General features: G+C 35.4%; 1 protein-coding gene across 2 annotated transcripts; it reads right to left on the bottom strand.

Moving 5' to 3' along the window:
* Positions 1-686: 686 nt before the first annotated feature.
* On the bottom strand, positions 687-5,093 carry rpe (ribulose-5-phosphate-3-epimerase). 2 transcript variants are annotated; one of them, XM_079881521.1, is made up of 6 exons: positions 4,892-5,093; positions 3,716-3,795; positions 3,353-3,492; positions 2,408-2,542; positions 2,231-2,317; positions 687-2,125 (listed from the first exon to the last, which is right to left on the bottom strand). In XM_079881521.1, the coding sequence occupies exons 1-6, from the start codon at positions 5,011-5,013 to the stop codon at positions 2,003-2,005; spliced, it is 687 nt and encodes a 228-aa protein (XP_079737647.1). In that variant the 5' UTR covers positions 5,014-5,093; the 3' UTR covers positions 687-2,002. The 2 variants fall into 2 exon arrangements, with proteins under 2 accessions (XP_079737647.1, XP_079737648.1); XM_079881522.1 differs by lacking the exon at positions 3,716-3,795 and having other exon boundaries at positions 733-2,125; positions 4,892-5,050.
* Between the last annotated feature and the right edge of the window lie 8,046 nt (positions 5,094-13,139).

Below are 13,139 nucleotides of genomic sequence, written 5' to 3'. Positions count from 1 at the left end.
TTGTCACTTTGTCCTCTATTTCAGTGATGTATTAATGAATCAATAACATTGCCAAGCTCAATTCCAACATATGCTGGGTTATCCCCCAGTCTTCATATCCACATTACCACTATCTTTTGCATATTTAGGGTAAGGATGATTTGTGTGTACATGTAAGCTGTGTAGCCTTCACCCTCCCCCAGAGGTGATATAAATTGGTGGATCAGGTTTTCCAAGAGAAAACATCCTCAACCTCTGAGAACGACTCAAGAATGCTGCTTTAGAAGTTTTCATATACTCACAGCTATGACAAGACTATAAGATCACAAAACCTCCGAACAACTCCTACCTTGAAGACACATTTATGCTGCTTCTGCATTAAAGGATTTTTCATCTGACAGTTGAGGAACACAGAAAACCAAGAGGTGAACAGCTTACAATATCCTGTAAGTGTCAATGCATTGTAATTGACCAAATATGATGTTGTAGAAGACTTATTTTAGTTAAATTACTTTTTTTAAATTAAGAATCTTGTAAAATGTAGCAGCTTCAAATAGAAAACATTACCGTTAAAATTCTATAAAGATTTGGTGCTATTCTACTAACAGTATATTAGTAAAGGCTGTATTTTGTCATATATTTTCTCACAAAGACATTTTTATAGCCATGATTTATATACGTAATCTGCAAAACATAGAAACAAAAGTGGTAAGCATTTTTGTCGTTTTTATTGTTTGTTTGTTTAGTGTTTTTAATAGGGAAAAACACTGATTACACATTTGATCGCTGTTTTTTCCTGGTGTTGGTTTGCAGGTGACACTTTTCTCTCAGCACTGGTGATAGATTAGACACTAAGCCATGCTTGAAAAGCTGTGTGCTCTGCTCTGTATCCTTATGCTGTTAGCATGTTTTACCCAACCAAAACCTCACGATGAGCTTCCATTACGCTCAATGGGGATGAGGGGTACGATTTTACTGATTCAAATATTTTAAATGTTTGCTATAATAATATATAATATCAAATGTAACCTTTTCTTAATACTATTATTCCCTGTAGATCCGAACATTGATGCCGTTTGGTATAAAGGCAGAGGAATACGACCTGTTGGGAGATTTGGTCGAAGGATGGCACAAAGGGGCAAAGGATCATATTTTGGAAAGCATAGGTTTTGCTATCCTGAGGTCCTGGCTGTAGACTGACAACTCTGATTTAAAGCATCTGCTTATGTTATGTACACACTTCTTTTATTATTTGTTCAATGCATTTAATTTCAAAACTATATTATACATATTAATGTATGTGTTAAAATGTGTCATTGTCCTTGATAAACTGTTAACAGACGTAGCTTTGCTTGGTCACTTCATTGTGTTGAAACATTACTGTTACTGCTACCCTCAGTACAGATAAATGCATGTTCATATGACACTGATGGACAAATCAGACTGACAAATAACAATTTAAAGTATTCTGATTTACACTTTTATCATATCATGGTATTAGAAAGATTGGTTGATGGAATGTTCAAAGTCCATTTAAACTGCAGAAAATGTATAACAGTATGTAAAGCTTATGCAGCTGCATTACAATGTCATTTTTTTACTTGATGACCAACAAACCTGAACAAATAACAGCTGAAGTAGTTATGAGCAGCTTTACCGATGTTTGTTGTCTCAACCACGGTGAGACAACAAAGAAAGAAATCAAACCAAATGAGGTTAATTATGAGGGGAATAGTCAAACTGATGTCACTGGGGAGAGAACAGATAGATTCTGTCTGGTCACAGTTGTTAAAGGCCATATGCATCTGAAAACTGCTGAATCCAAATAAGAGTCTTTGCAAAGGCAGTTCTCATGGTCTGTAGATGTGCAAAGCAATCCCTCGGCACATCCAACATTTGGTAATGTCCGTTCACAAAGCACCATTTGAGCATTCAATAACAAATTTTATACATTAAAAATGAATCTGCAGGAATGACTTTAAGTGGTGGATGAAAACAGACTTGAGGTAAAAAGTCAAGATGCTCAGCGGTCCAAAGAACGTTTCTGGATCGCCTCAATAACAACATTTTTGAGGAGGGCGATTACAGAACGAGGGTCATCACTGCTCACTACGGCACTGCCCGACACGATCATGTTTGCTCCAGCCTAGGGTTGTTGAAGAAACAAGTAAAGATGAGTAAAACGCTTCTAATAATTTCTTGCTTTTGTATTCATACACATAAATATGTGAGATGTAAGTGACTTGTGTACCTCTGCACATCTGTGGATGCTGTCTGGGCCGACTCCTCCATCCACTTCAATGTCCAGAGAAGGGAACTGACTCCTGAGCCAACTCACCTGTAGAGATACACAAGCATCTTCAATATTTAATATTGTTGTCTGAGGAATCTAAATGAGAATACTAGAGGCAAAAACACATTTGCATACCTTTGGCATCATATCTTCCATAAACTTTTGACCACCAAAGCCAGGCTCTACTGTCATGACAAGAGCCATATCGATCTGTCTAGCCCACGGTGCCAATTCCTCAACAGTTGTCCCAGGTTTGATGGCAAGACCAACCTGCATAAAAAATAAAAAATTCATAAGATGACTGTTACATATTTTACTATGAGTAGCAATTGGTCTAGGACAGGTAAAAAAAAAAATTTAAAAAAAGAAAGAAATTTTTTTTTTTTTTTGGTGCAACTTAAAGCTGCCATATGTAACTTTAGGCATTCTAGCGGTTAATAAACAAAACTGCATAAGTCTTGTAGAAAAACATTGTAGGTGGAGCTACTTCTCTCTGTTTATGTCCTTTATGCCTATGACGAGTCACGAAGGTACTGGGCTACTCCGCAGCGGTACGACCCGTACCAGTCTAAAATAGTCCGAATAGAAACACTTATTATAGGTGTACCATAGTGATTCAGGATAAGACAAAAACACGGTTTGGAAAATGGATTTTGAACATTTTGAACACAAAAAAGTTACATTAAATGCAACATGCCTTAACCCCTTAAGCCCTGAGGGCATTTTTAGAGTTGTTTTTTCTGAGTGACACACACAAAACTAAAGACTCATAACTCTAAACTTACACTTCGGGTTTATGGGGTTAAATAAAGAAAGAAAAATAAATTCCTCTGTTAGTCAGAAGAGGGCGCCTAAAATCTAAATAATCAGGGCCATAGCATTCAAAGCAGCGTCTGCCTATAGTATAAATGTATTAATTCATATTTTTTATTTAATTAATTAGCTTCTTTTGCATTTTACATTATTGTGCTTTTCAATACAATAGAACATTTGAGAGTTGTTAATCATCATCCATGATCTTTTAAAGACATATACTACATCTATAAAACAATACTGGTTTTGCAATACTTTAGCACAGACCTTCATGCCGCTCTCTCTGATTTCCTTGATGAGGTTGCCAGGGTTGGCAGTGGCTTCTAGATGGAAAGTGTACTGATTGGCTCCAGCTGCTGCCATGGGTTTCACCCATTGCTCTGGCCTGGACACCATCATATGCATGTCTGTAATAAAGCAAAGAGTAAGCAAAGCCTCCAAACACTGCAAGGGTTTATCCAACAAGCAATGTTAATTTAACAATTCAGAGAGAGAGTGAAAACGTGAAAGAAAGAACCCACTTTAGCACATTATTAACAAAACTGTCCCAAAGAGGAGCGCCAGAATGTATGCAGCTCGAATGCATTAGAAACAAGAGTAGATAAAAAATGTTCAAAGACTGGAACCCACCAAAAAATGGATCAGGTCCGATACAGCGTCGTAAACATTCCACCATAGGATGCCCAAATGTGAGGTTTGGAACAAAATGCCTTTAGATGCAAAGATGAAGGAAAGAGTCCAGGGAGGCAGAATTAGATGTCTTAACTTCTGACACATGATTCATCAACTTTTCATTTTATAACCTCCTATGTATATGTGGCACTCTCCATGAATAGGGTACAAAATAGAGCCTAAAACTTAAAATAAACAGACACCATGGCAGAACGGATAACAGAGTTGCAATTTGCAAATATAGCCAAATAACCTATTACACAAGGAGGGCAAACTAGTTTGGGACCAAATTAATGAATGAATGAATATAATGTTCAAAAGACTGGGGCCAGAAATATTTTTTTAGTAAGAAATATACTTTTATTCAGCAAGGGTTCATTAAATTGATAAAAAAAACCAGCATAAAGACATTTATAATATCACAAAATATTCCTTAAAAAAAATATTGTTCTTTTGAACTTTCTATTCATCAAAAAAAACTAAACGATGAGTTTCCGCAACAATATTAAGCTGTTTTAACACTACAAGAATAACAAATGTTTTTGATTTCTCAAGGATCATGTGACACTGAAGACTGGCATAATGCTGAAAATTCAGCTTTAAAGAAATATAAATACATTACATCTTAAAATATATTTAAATAGTAAAGTTATTTTAAACTGTAATATTTCACATACTTATGGTTTCTACTGTATTTAATTTTTTTGTAAAAAATCAGCTTTGGAGAGCATAAGAGACTTATTTCAAGAACATTTTAAAAAATCTTATCTAACTGAAACTTTGAATGTTTAATCTTGGCGGATCTAGTCAACTTATGTTATGTAAAAAATCAGGGAGTTGAATAAGATCATTTACTTGTCAATCTGCAATGCTGTACTTCACCAAGATTCTTGTGTCACAGTTTTGAGGAATGTTACATTTTTGTAATGTGGATGAGTTCATACCGTAGCACTCCTGTGCCAAAATGTGGGACAACTAAATATTCTGGGTTTTTTTGTTTTGTTTTTGGTAATTAAAATGACTTTTGTATGGTCTTAGTTCTCAGGGCCATTTGATCGCTGTAACTGCCTGCAGGTCAACATTAGGTGAGATGAGAAAGTTACATAAAGAATTGCAAACTTTACTCCTCCTCACCCATCCATAACGTCAAGGTGCAGATAATCAGCACCGCACTCCATCATTCGTTCACATTCCCTCCCGAGCTGCGACAGATCACTGCTCAAAATAGACGGTCCGATTTTCGCCGTGTACGCCATGCTGCTTCTGCTCTAACTCTGCTACTGTCTGCCACTGCTGCACACTTCCGCTATTAACAGATGCATTTCAAAACAAAAGTCATGCGTTATTCCCATAGACAGTAAAGGGTTATTCCATTACTGCCAGGAAGTGGCGCGATTTGAAAAAAAAGAAACACCGACGTTTCTTTTTTTTATTTTTTTTTTTATTAAATTATAGAAAACTTGCATCGATGGGCTGTAGGGATCGACATTCTTAAATATATATATATACATTGCTCTGACTCCTTGTAATGTACCTGAAAATTTAGTGGTCTAAAGTGCAGTTGCTTTGACAGATCCTTGAAATATTAAAAAAGGATGTTTTGATGATGGGTTGAAATTCTCTGGCCAGATGTAAATGAGAGGCAAGATAAATCAAGTTCATGTATTCAGTGACTGCAGTGCATTCATTCATTTTATTATTTTTTGTGCAAAATTTCATTGTTGTAGGCTACAAAACTTGTCATTAAAAAACTTTGAAGAACACGATCAAAAGTGTTCATTCATGTGCTTCTATAACTGAATTTGTTATCAAATCAACATGAGAACGATGTTATTTATTTTTGATAAATGCAATAAATGCAGTGCTTTATGCAGTGAATATTGAACTGTTTCGCCAACATAAGAGTGGGTTTATTGTTTTGTTATTGTTACTGTGCTAATTGTTTTGAGAGCAATTCATTTGGAGAAATGTGTCAAATTAATTGATAAAAACTGTAAATGTAGTCAACATAAACACAGGTTTCACATTATTTTCTGCATGACTCCCGGTCCCATGCTTTTTACAGAACCATTTTTGCTATCTGCAAAACAGGTGTACAGAAGCTTTCATGTTCAAGTTTTTGTAGGCTATCATCTTTGAGCTATAAGACAAATATTTACCTCATAAGATGAACCAGTATGCAGTAGGCTATAGGCTCCTCCTTTCATGTTAAGTTCTAATTTATGCTTATATTAATTACAGCTTTCACTAATTGTAGTGTACAGTAGCTCTGATGAACTTGATTGTTTACAAAAGAACATCCTGAAAGCCTCTCCTTTCCGATCCTTTGAGTCCGGCTGATAACTCGGCCTGTGACGGATATGTCCTTTTCCCATCTCCTCCTCCACCGTCCTTCCATCTCCACAGGAGTAAACAGCTACAATTGTCTACAGAATTGTTTGTCTTCCTGAACTGTTTTATGTCCTTATAGGTCAGGATGCTGTTTAAAGAGAGAGAGAGAGAGAGAGAGAGAGAGAGAGAGAGAGAGAGAGAGAGAGAGAGAGAGAGAGAGAGAGAGAGAGATGATGACATTGGTAATTAAACCAATGGTGCTCACAAAACATTTCACCTTTACATTTATGAGCTGAAACAGACAATATATTTAAAATATAAATAAGCTTTTATAAAATGAGAACATTTTAATCTAAATTTGAGAAACAAAAGCATCTGCACAAAATAATCAGGACCACAAAGCACAAAAGTGGGCTTTCAGGAAATATTAAGAGATACACAACCAAACACTGCATTTCCAATATTTATTTTAAAAGCGTTTTTATGCCAGAAAAGTAGTAAGTATTTGTATGAAACAGTTAGCATCTCATGTAACCACAATTTTATAAATACAAGTTCCATGTGGTGGAAAACCGACTATGCCGTAATTGTGTGAAAATATGACGATAAAAGGAATAAGCATCTGCCTTATCAAAGCTGTGATGACCTTTAATTTGCACTGCCATGCCAGTGCAAATGGAAAAACCATTCCATTGAAGCATTATCTTCATTCATAATTTATCTTTTTGTTTTAACTTTTTTTCCCTTTTATGTTTGCATTTAAATGTAGAGAATATAAGTGAATTAGATTTTTTAAAATACATTTTAAAATAATAATGTTGGATATAAGGCAACATTTACTTTCAGCCCGAGGCCCTTCATAAAGTTGGATTTTTGGCCCTATAGTGTTACGTCCCAGGGTGCTCTAATACCATTTGTTGTGAGAATGCTTGTGTGCTCTGTTGAGCTCTATTCCTCTCCTTCACTCTCTATCTCTCTCCGGTTAATTATCATCAGCTGCAACTCATTGTGAGCATGCCTGAGACTGAGCAGTGGAGTAGAAATGGTGCACTCAGAAAAGCCTGTGCTGAGGAACACTTCTCCCCAGCCTCAGACTGGAAATTGTGTGTGTGTGTGTGTGTGCACACGTTAAGTGAGAACCTATGCTCATTTGTTGTGTGTCAACAACAGTTACTTATTATTTAGTTTACTTATTAACTACTTATTAAGTGGTTTATTATTTTAGGCCATACTGTCTCCTGAAGATTTATTCCCATCTTTTGTTAACCTTTTTGACATATGAAGGAAATAACACAACTTTAAGGAAAAGTAAAAGTATTTATGTTTTCACTCTGAGACTGAGGCTGAAGTATGTTCTCCACGTGTTTTTACGTCTCTACGTTACTTTTTTCCTTTGTTAACTCCCCTCGTGACCCCTAGACTGGGAGGGGAACGTAACAATAGTAAAAAGTTTGGGCACCTCTGCCATAGAGAGATGAAAATCTGCACGTTTGACCTTCTCATGGAAATACAATAATTCTGTGCATATAATAATGAGATATAAGAACACAAGAATAATATTTGTTTTGTTTTTTCTTTGGCGAGAGCCATCTGAAATCTTTTAACAAGGGTTTCCATTGTGTGTCTGCATGGGAATGATGGTGTACATTGCTTCTGGGAATAGTCTTGGCCTCTCTTACCTCATTCCTAATGGTTCTGACGTGAGAAGCAGTGTCTCAGCTGCGTTCTTCTGATTCCTCATATTAGAGGACAACACTAGTTCTGCAGGGGTCCGATCTCTGAGCCAACAGCACAAACAGATGGTAAAAATGAGAATGGAGGATGGATTTACAAAGTTACATTATTCCTAGTTTTTCCTTCAAACATCATCTTAAAAAAAGGAAAACATTACTTAATAACAGAAATAGTTCATTTGTCTGCTGCCGAAGCCTGTATAGAATAATTCATCAGTTTTCTCAGTCTCAAATTCCTGTGGTAACACAACAAACCAGAACTTTTATTAGATGAGACAGGGGTCAAGCACCCATATATTTTTGCTTTTTGGCAGATACAGTGTAACATAACATGTTGCTGTGTTTCTTACAATTGTTTTCTGAGGTAAATAGTGATATATATGACATTCTTAATATTAAATGTATATGCTATGAATATCATCATAATCTGTATCATAATTAGTGACATTGGTGAGCTAATAAATAAAAAAAAACTTTTATTTATTAGCTGATAAAGCTTCTTGAGATATTCGGAACAATCTTCTCTTGTTGTCAAATCAGACTGGCAGACTTTCACTTTGGTTTGTATTGTGGTGCTGTGGTTTGGATCATGTTCCTCATGGTGAGTTTACCTGTCATGCTATGCCGCAGTGATGAATGATGCCTACGGGGAGTCTGGAGTCACCTGTTTGTTTATCGGTGTAAATGGAGCTGGGCACAGAACAGGCCAAACGAAACAGTCAATGTTTTGGGAAAGGAAATGACCAACCAATGTGAAAAAGCCATTAAAAAAGGATAAAAAAATGTGTAAGCAAACAAGAAACTGATTTATTTATGAAGAAAAAATATTCATAATGAAATATACCCAGTATGTAACCAAATTATGTGGATACAAGGACATTCCTATTATAGTTATTATAGTAAATATTGTTCTATGAGAGTTTGCATATATGTAAATAAAAGGAAGAATGATAAATACTGTAGTTTCCTATCGTGGAACAACCCTAATCTTCTTTTCATTTTGCTGAGTCACAGAGATGCCACAGTCTTTGTCTGACTCAGGGATCCAGTTTTGGACACATGGACATATGGACATATGGATGAATAGAAAGAATAGTGGGTGGGGAAAACCTGCTTCCCTGGTTTAATCAAGCTACAGTTTCCATGTGAAACTCAATCCTATACATATTTGATCCAGCATATTGTATGAGCTGATGTTTGTGGTGAATGTGAAAAGGGGCAGAGGATTGTTCTGCTCCCTTTACCAAAGCAGACCAGAGGTTCCCGTGGGAATTCATACTGGGTCTAGGAGAAACACTGACTTTTTTTAAGGGATGTGAAAACAAGACTCTGTGCCCATACACACACTTATGTACCTCTAGAGAGAAACCTGACTCTCACTGACTTCTCCTTGACTGTGGGTTTGGTTATAAATCACTTGAATGTTTTTTGTCCAAAGAAGTGTCTTGCTCAAGGTCACAATAATGATGGAAGAACTGAAAATTCTCCATTTCATACATCTCTCCCTTTCCAGGGTTAAAACTTAGGACCAGCCCAGACATTCAACAGTTGACTGGAACCCAAATGACAACATGGTGTTAAATTCTTATAGGGTAATAGGGTTATAGGGTTAAGGATAATAAAGCAAGAGATGATCTGTTCTGTAAAATATATAGTAAGTGACCAACTCTTAACTGTAGAGCAAAACATAGGTAATGCTTGTTGTATCACCACCTATATAAACTCTAGAGCTTTTGCAAATTTCCAGGATGTAGTGAGATCACAAGTGGACCACAGTGAACTTGGGCAGTCAGATTTACAATCTGTTTTCCAATGAAGTTCTGCCATAGTTCACTGTCACATCCACATTAAGAATGGTGTAATTGTGCATGTAGACTCGACAATTGATGTCTGTAACTGTGAAGGTGATGGAGAGATGGTGAAACGAGGCAAGACATGGAACAAAATTAAATGTTATTTGACCTTCCAATCATCCTTACCAAATATCTGTTCAGTACCTACAAAAACATTTTGACATGTGAAAACTTTTGAGGAGTTGGAATAGATTGTGTGACTTTTTAATTTCCCTTTTCTTTGTTAACTTTTATCAGTTTTTTAGACAAAAAAATGTAACTGTAGTCAATGTGCCATTATGTAATTTTAGTCATTATGTCAAATGCATACCTTTTTTTTTCCAGGGCTGGAAATTGGGGGTGGGGGACTTGGGGGACTGAATCCAGAGAGTAAATTTCAAAAATAACTCACTCATGACATGGCAGTAATGTGAGACATCAATATTTGTAAAGCAAAGTAAAAAAAAGAGAGAACAGGATTCTGACTTTGACACTAGCAGTTACATTATGGAGAAATGTAAGAAAGTTTTGCTCAAAAACTATCAAAGCTATCAGCATTAATCATGTTCATTAATAAAGTCTTTATCTTTGATTAAATCTTTGTCAATATCATAGTTTGTATCTATGACCATTTGCAAGCGTAATGCATAAGCCAGGAATATTATGATATGGTATAATAAAATGGTCTAACAGCACATTCTTTGTAATTACAGCTTATTAGAAACATGTTGCAGCGTCTTTTTTTCTTCTTCTCTCATTTACTCATTAAAACTCATAAACTTTCCCAAGAGCCTTTTAAACTATAGTCAAGAACTCTGCAAATACACCACTTAACTTATAATAGACAATATTTATTATTCTTCTGTATTAATTTGTAGACCACAACAATTTTTTTGACGATTATTTGAATTTTTTCCAAGCCATGGGTTCCCTCAGGAATTAACTATGGGTTTTTAGAATAACGGTTTTGATTTCAGAGTAAAATAAGCACTAATTGTTCACATTGCATTACAACATACAGTAAGTTACAATCATCCCTCAAATGTTGATTTTGATACCATTGTGTGCTTTAAAACGTAAGTTGCTATCAAGTTGCTAACAGTACATAACTACAACTACAAGAATGTGAGTTTGCATGCGTGACAAACATAATAAAAACCCATTTGAAGTTCCTGAGGGGACATAGCCTTGTTGGCTTACAAGTTGTCATCAACAATATTAAATGAAATGAAAACACACCTAATTCTGCATAACACACAAAATATATTCAAAACAATTGGCATTTGTTGGGTGAATTTAGAAACTATGAGTGCATGTGATCAGTGGTTTATTAAAAGATGTTTATTTTATACCACTAAAAAGTCTAAGAACTGAAATCCCACAACATTTGAGAGTTCATTATTGCCTGCTGAAGACTCTTTCTCATAATAATATTAAAGTCATACCATGTTTTTTATGAAGAGATACTGTAACTGAGGCCTGTAACACATACTGTAACACAAAATGTAGATAAGGAGAAATAAACTCTTGCTGGTCCTGTCAGAGAAATACAAACACTTACACCAGAGATAAAAAAAAAAAGTGAATGAATGATTCTGTTTTTGCTGGATATTTTAGCAGGTGCTTGGGAGTGTACGTCACCCCTATGCTCGAGTTTTGTGATGTTTTGATAAAGTTTGTTTGCAGAAAAAAAATATATATATCTTCTTGATCATGCATGTTCATGTTTTACAGATCACTCTCATTACAGATCCTTAGCAATTGCAGTAATTATGGACACAAATTCCACAAACAGTATAGCTGAATCACAGACAAATCCATATAGCTTTGCTGTAAAAGTAACATACTGGAATACCAGCTGTTCACATTACACGCTATCCTAGATTGTTCATTCAGCCTTTCCTGAACCAGTGGTTCTCTGCCTTGTTCTCGAATCCCTTTTGGAGCACCAGCCAAACCACAAGGAGACCAAAACGAAAGACATAATTTGTCTTCTGAAGACTGATTCTGCACAAGCAAAAATGCAATGAAGGGCTAAATTGAAATAACAGGGCCCTACATGAAAAATTATGTCATGAACATTTAATCAAGTGTCACACTAAACATTCAGACCAACAACACGATTGCAATATTGTAATATTGTTGTCATGCAATAGTTAATTTATATAAACAAGAGGTTAATGACATTTTAGATATTATATTATATTATATTATATTATATTATATTATATTATATTATATTATATTATATTATATTATATTATATTATATTATATTATTTGACACGACCTTACTGTCTAAATACAGCATATTCAGTATATTCTTAATGTGCTGCACAATATGCTGTGGTGCATTTAAACCTTTAGCCTCAGACTCTCAGAACTGTTAAAATCGGACTGTTCACTGTCTTTGCTGTTGGGCAGCCTGTAAATTGAGGCCATGTATAGCAGAAACAAAACTGCTGTGAGTCATGACCTGTTTCAATCCGGTGGTCTCTTTTCTTTCCCTGTGTGAGTTTAACACGGCTACAGCCTAGTACACTTAGGACAATGTTGTGTTTGAAAGAATACATTTTTATGAAGCTGTTTAATGTTTTTTGAAGTTTTGACTGTGAAAAGTGTCTGACAGTTTTGTTGTGGTGTTATTTTCCAGAAATGAAAACTTTGATCATGACAAAATAAATTAATAGCTGCCGAGAAAGACACAGGGGATGTTTAGTGATGAAAGTATGTCATACCATGATTAGTGTGAAAAGGAATTAACAGATTAGAGACCAATTGAAACCAGATGAGTTCAAGAGGGGTCAAACTGGGTTAATCAACCAAACTGCTAATTATGGGAAAACTCTTCAGCTATACAACAATAATCTTCTTTGATGCTCAAAAGTGTGGAACATACGGAATGAGTTTGACTTTTTGTTTGATCCATAAATTTACAAACTTGACTGTGAGACAATAATATAGCAACAATTAATTTTTGTTTACTTTTATTTTGCAACCAGTCATTTATTCATATTATATAGGTTTTTTTTTATTTTATTTTTTTATAAAGATATATAAGAGACCATGGGTTTGTAAAGCAAGTTTTGGGGGAAAAAGGTCATCAGAAGATGCTGAATAAAAAGGCAGTTTATGAACAGCCATGGACTGTGGCTGCAGAAGACTGTGTCATTTAGATCCAGCCGCTAATGCAACCTTAAGCTGTTTTGCTCAGGCCTTGCAGGTGTCTAAATACAGGAAAGTGTTGTCTAGACCTGACATTGGTTGCATGTGAAGTTCAGATCAGCATAAATCAGACTCTAAAGTGTCCTTGTTGATGTGGAAATGCTGCTCAGAATTAGCTGACTGAGATGAAAAAAAAAAAACAAGGTAAAAGGGTTCTACTAAGAAGTGAATATGCTGTACCGTTAAAGCTTGGTTTTGTGTCCTCTTAAAGCTGGTAAAAATTTTAAGAGTTTAAACCAATGAATTACATGAAATGCTATGG

This window comes from Squalius cephalus (genome assembly GCF_949319135.1).
Source record: "Squalius cephalus genome assembly, chromosome: 9".
Taxonomy (NCBI): Eukaryota; Metazoa; Chordata; class Actinopteri; order Cypriniformes; family Leuciscidae; genus Squalius; species Squalius cephalus.
This window is presented reverse-complemented; position numbering and strand designations above follow the sequence as displayed.

What these genes read in the sequence shown, in the direction of transcription:
- rpe (XM_079881521.1), bottom strand. Translation starts at nt 5,013, where the DNA reads ATGGCGTACACGGCGAAAATCGGACCGTCTATTTTGAGCAGTGATCTG. An exon ending in CACCTTGACGTTATGGATGG is followed by an intron (nt 3,796 to 4,891) that starts GTGAGGAGGAGT and finishes TTGCATCTAAAG; the next exon opens with GCATTTTGTTCCAAACCTCA. An exon ending in TGGAAGATATGATGCCAAAG is followed by an intron (nt 2,318 to 2,407) that starts GTATGCAAATGT and finishes GTATCTCTACAG; the next exon opens with GTGAGTTGGCTCAGGAGTCA.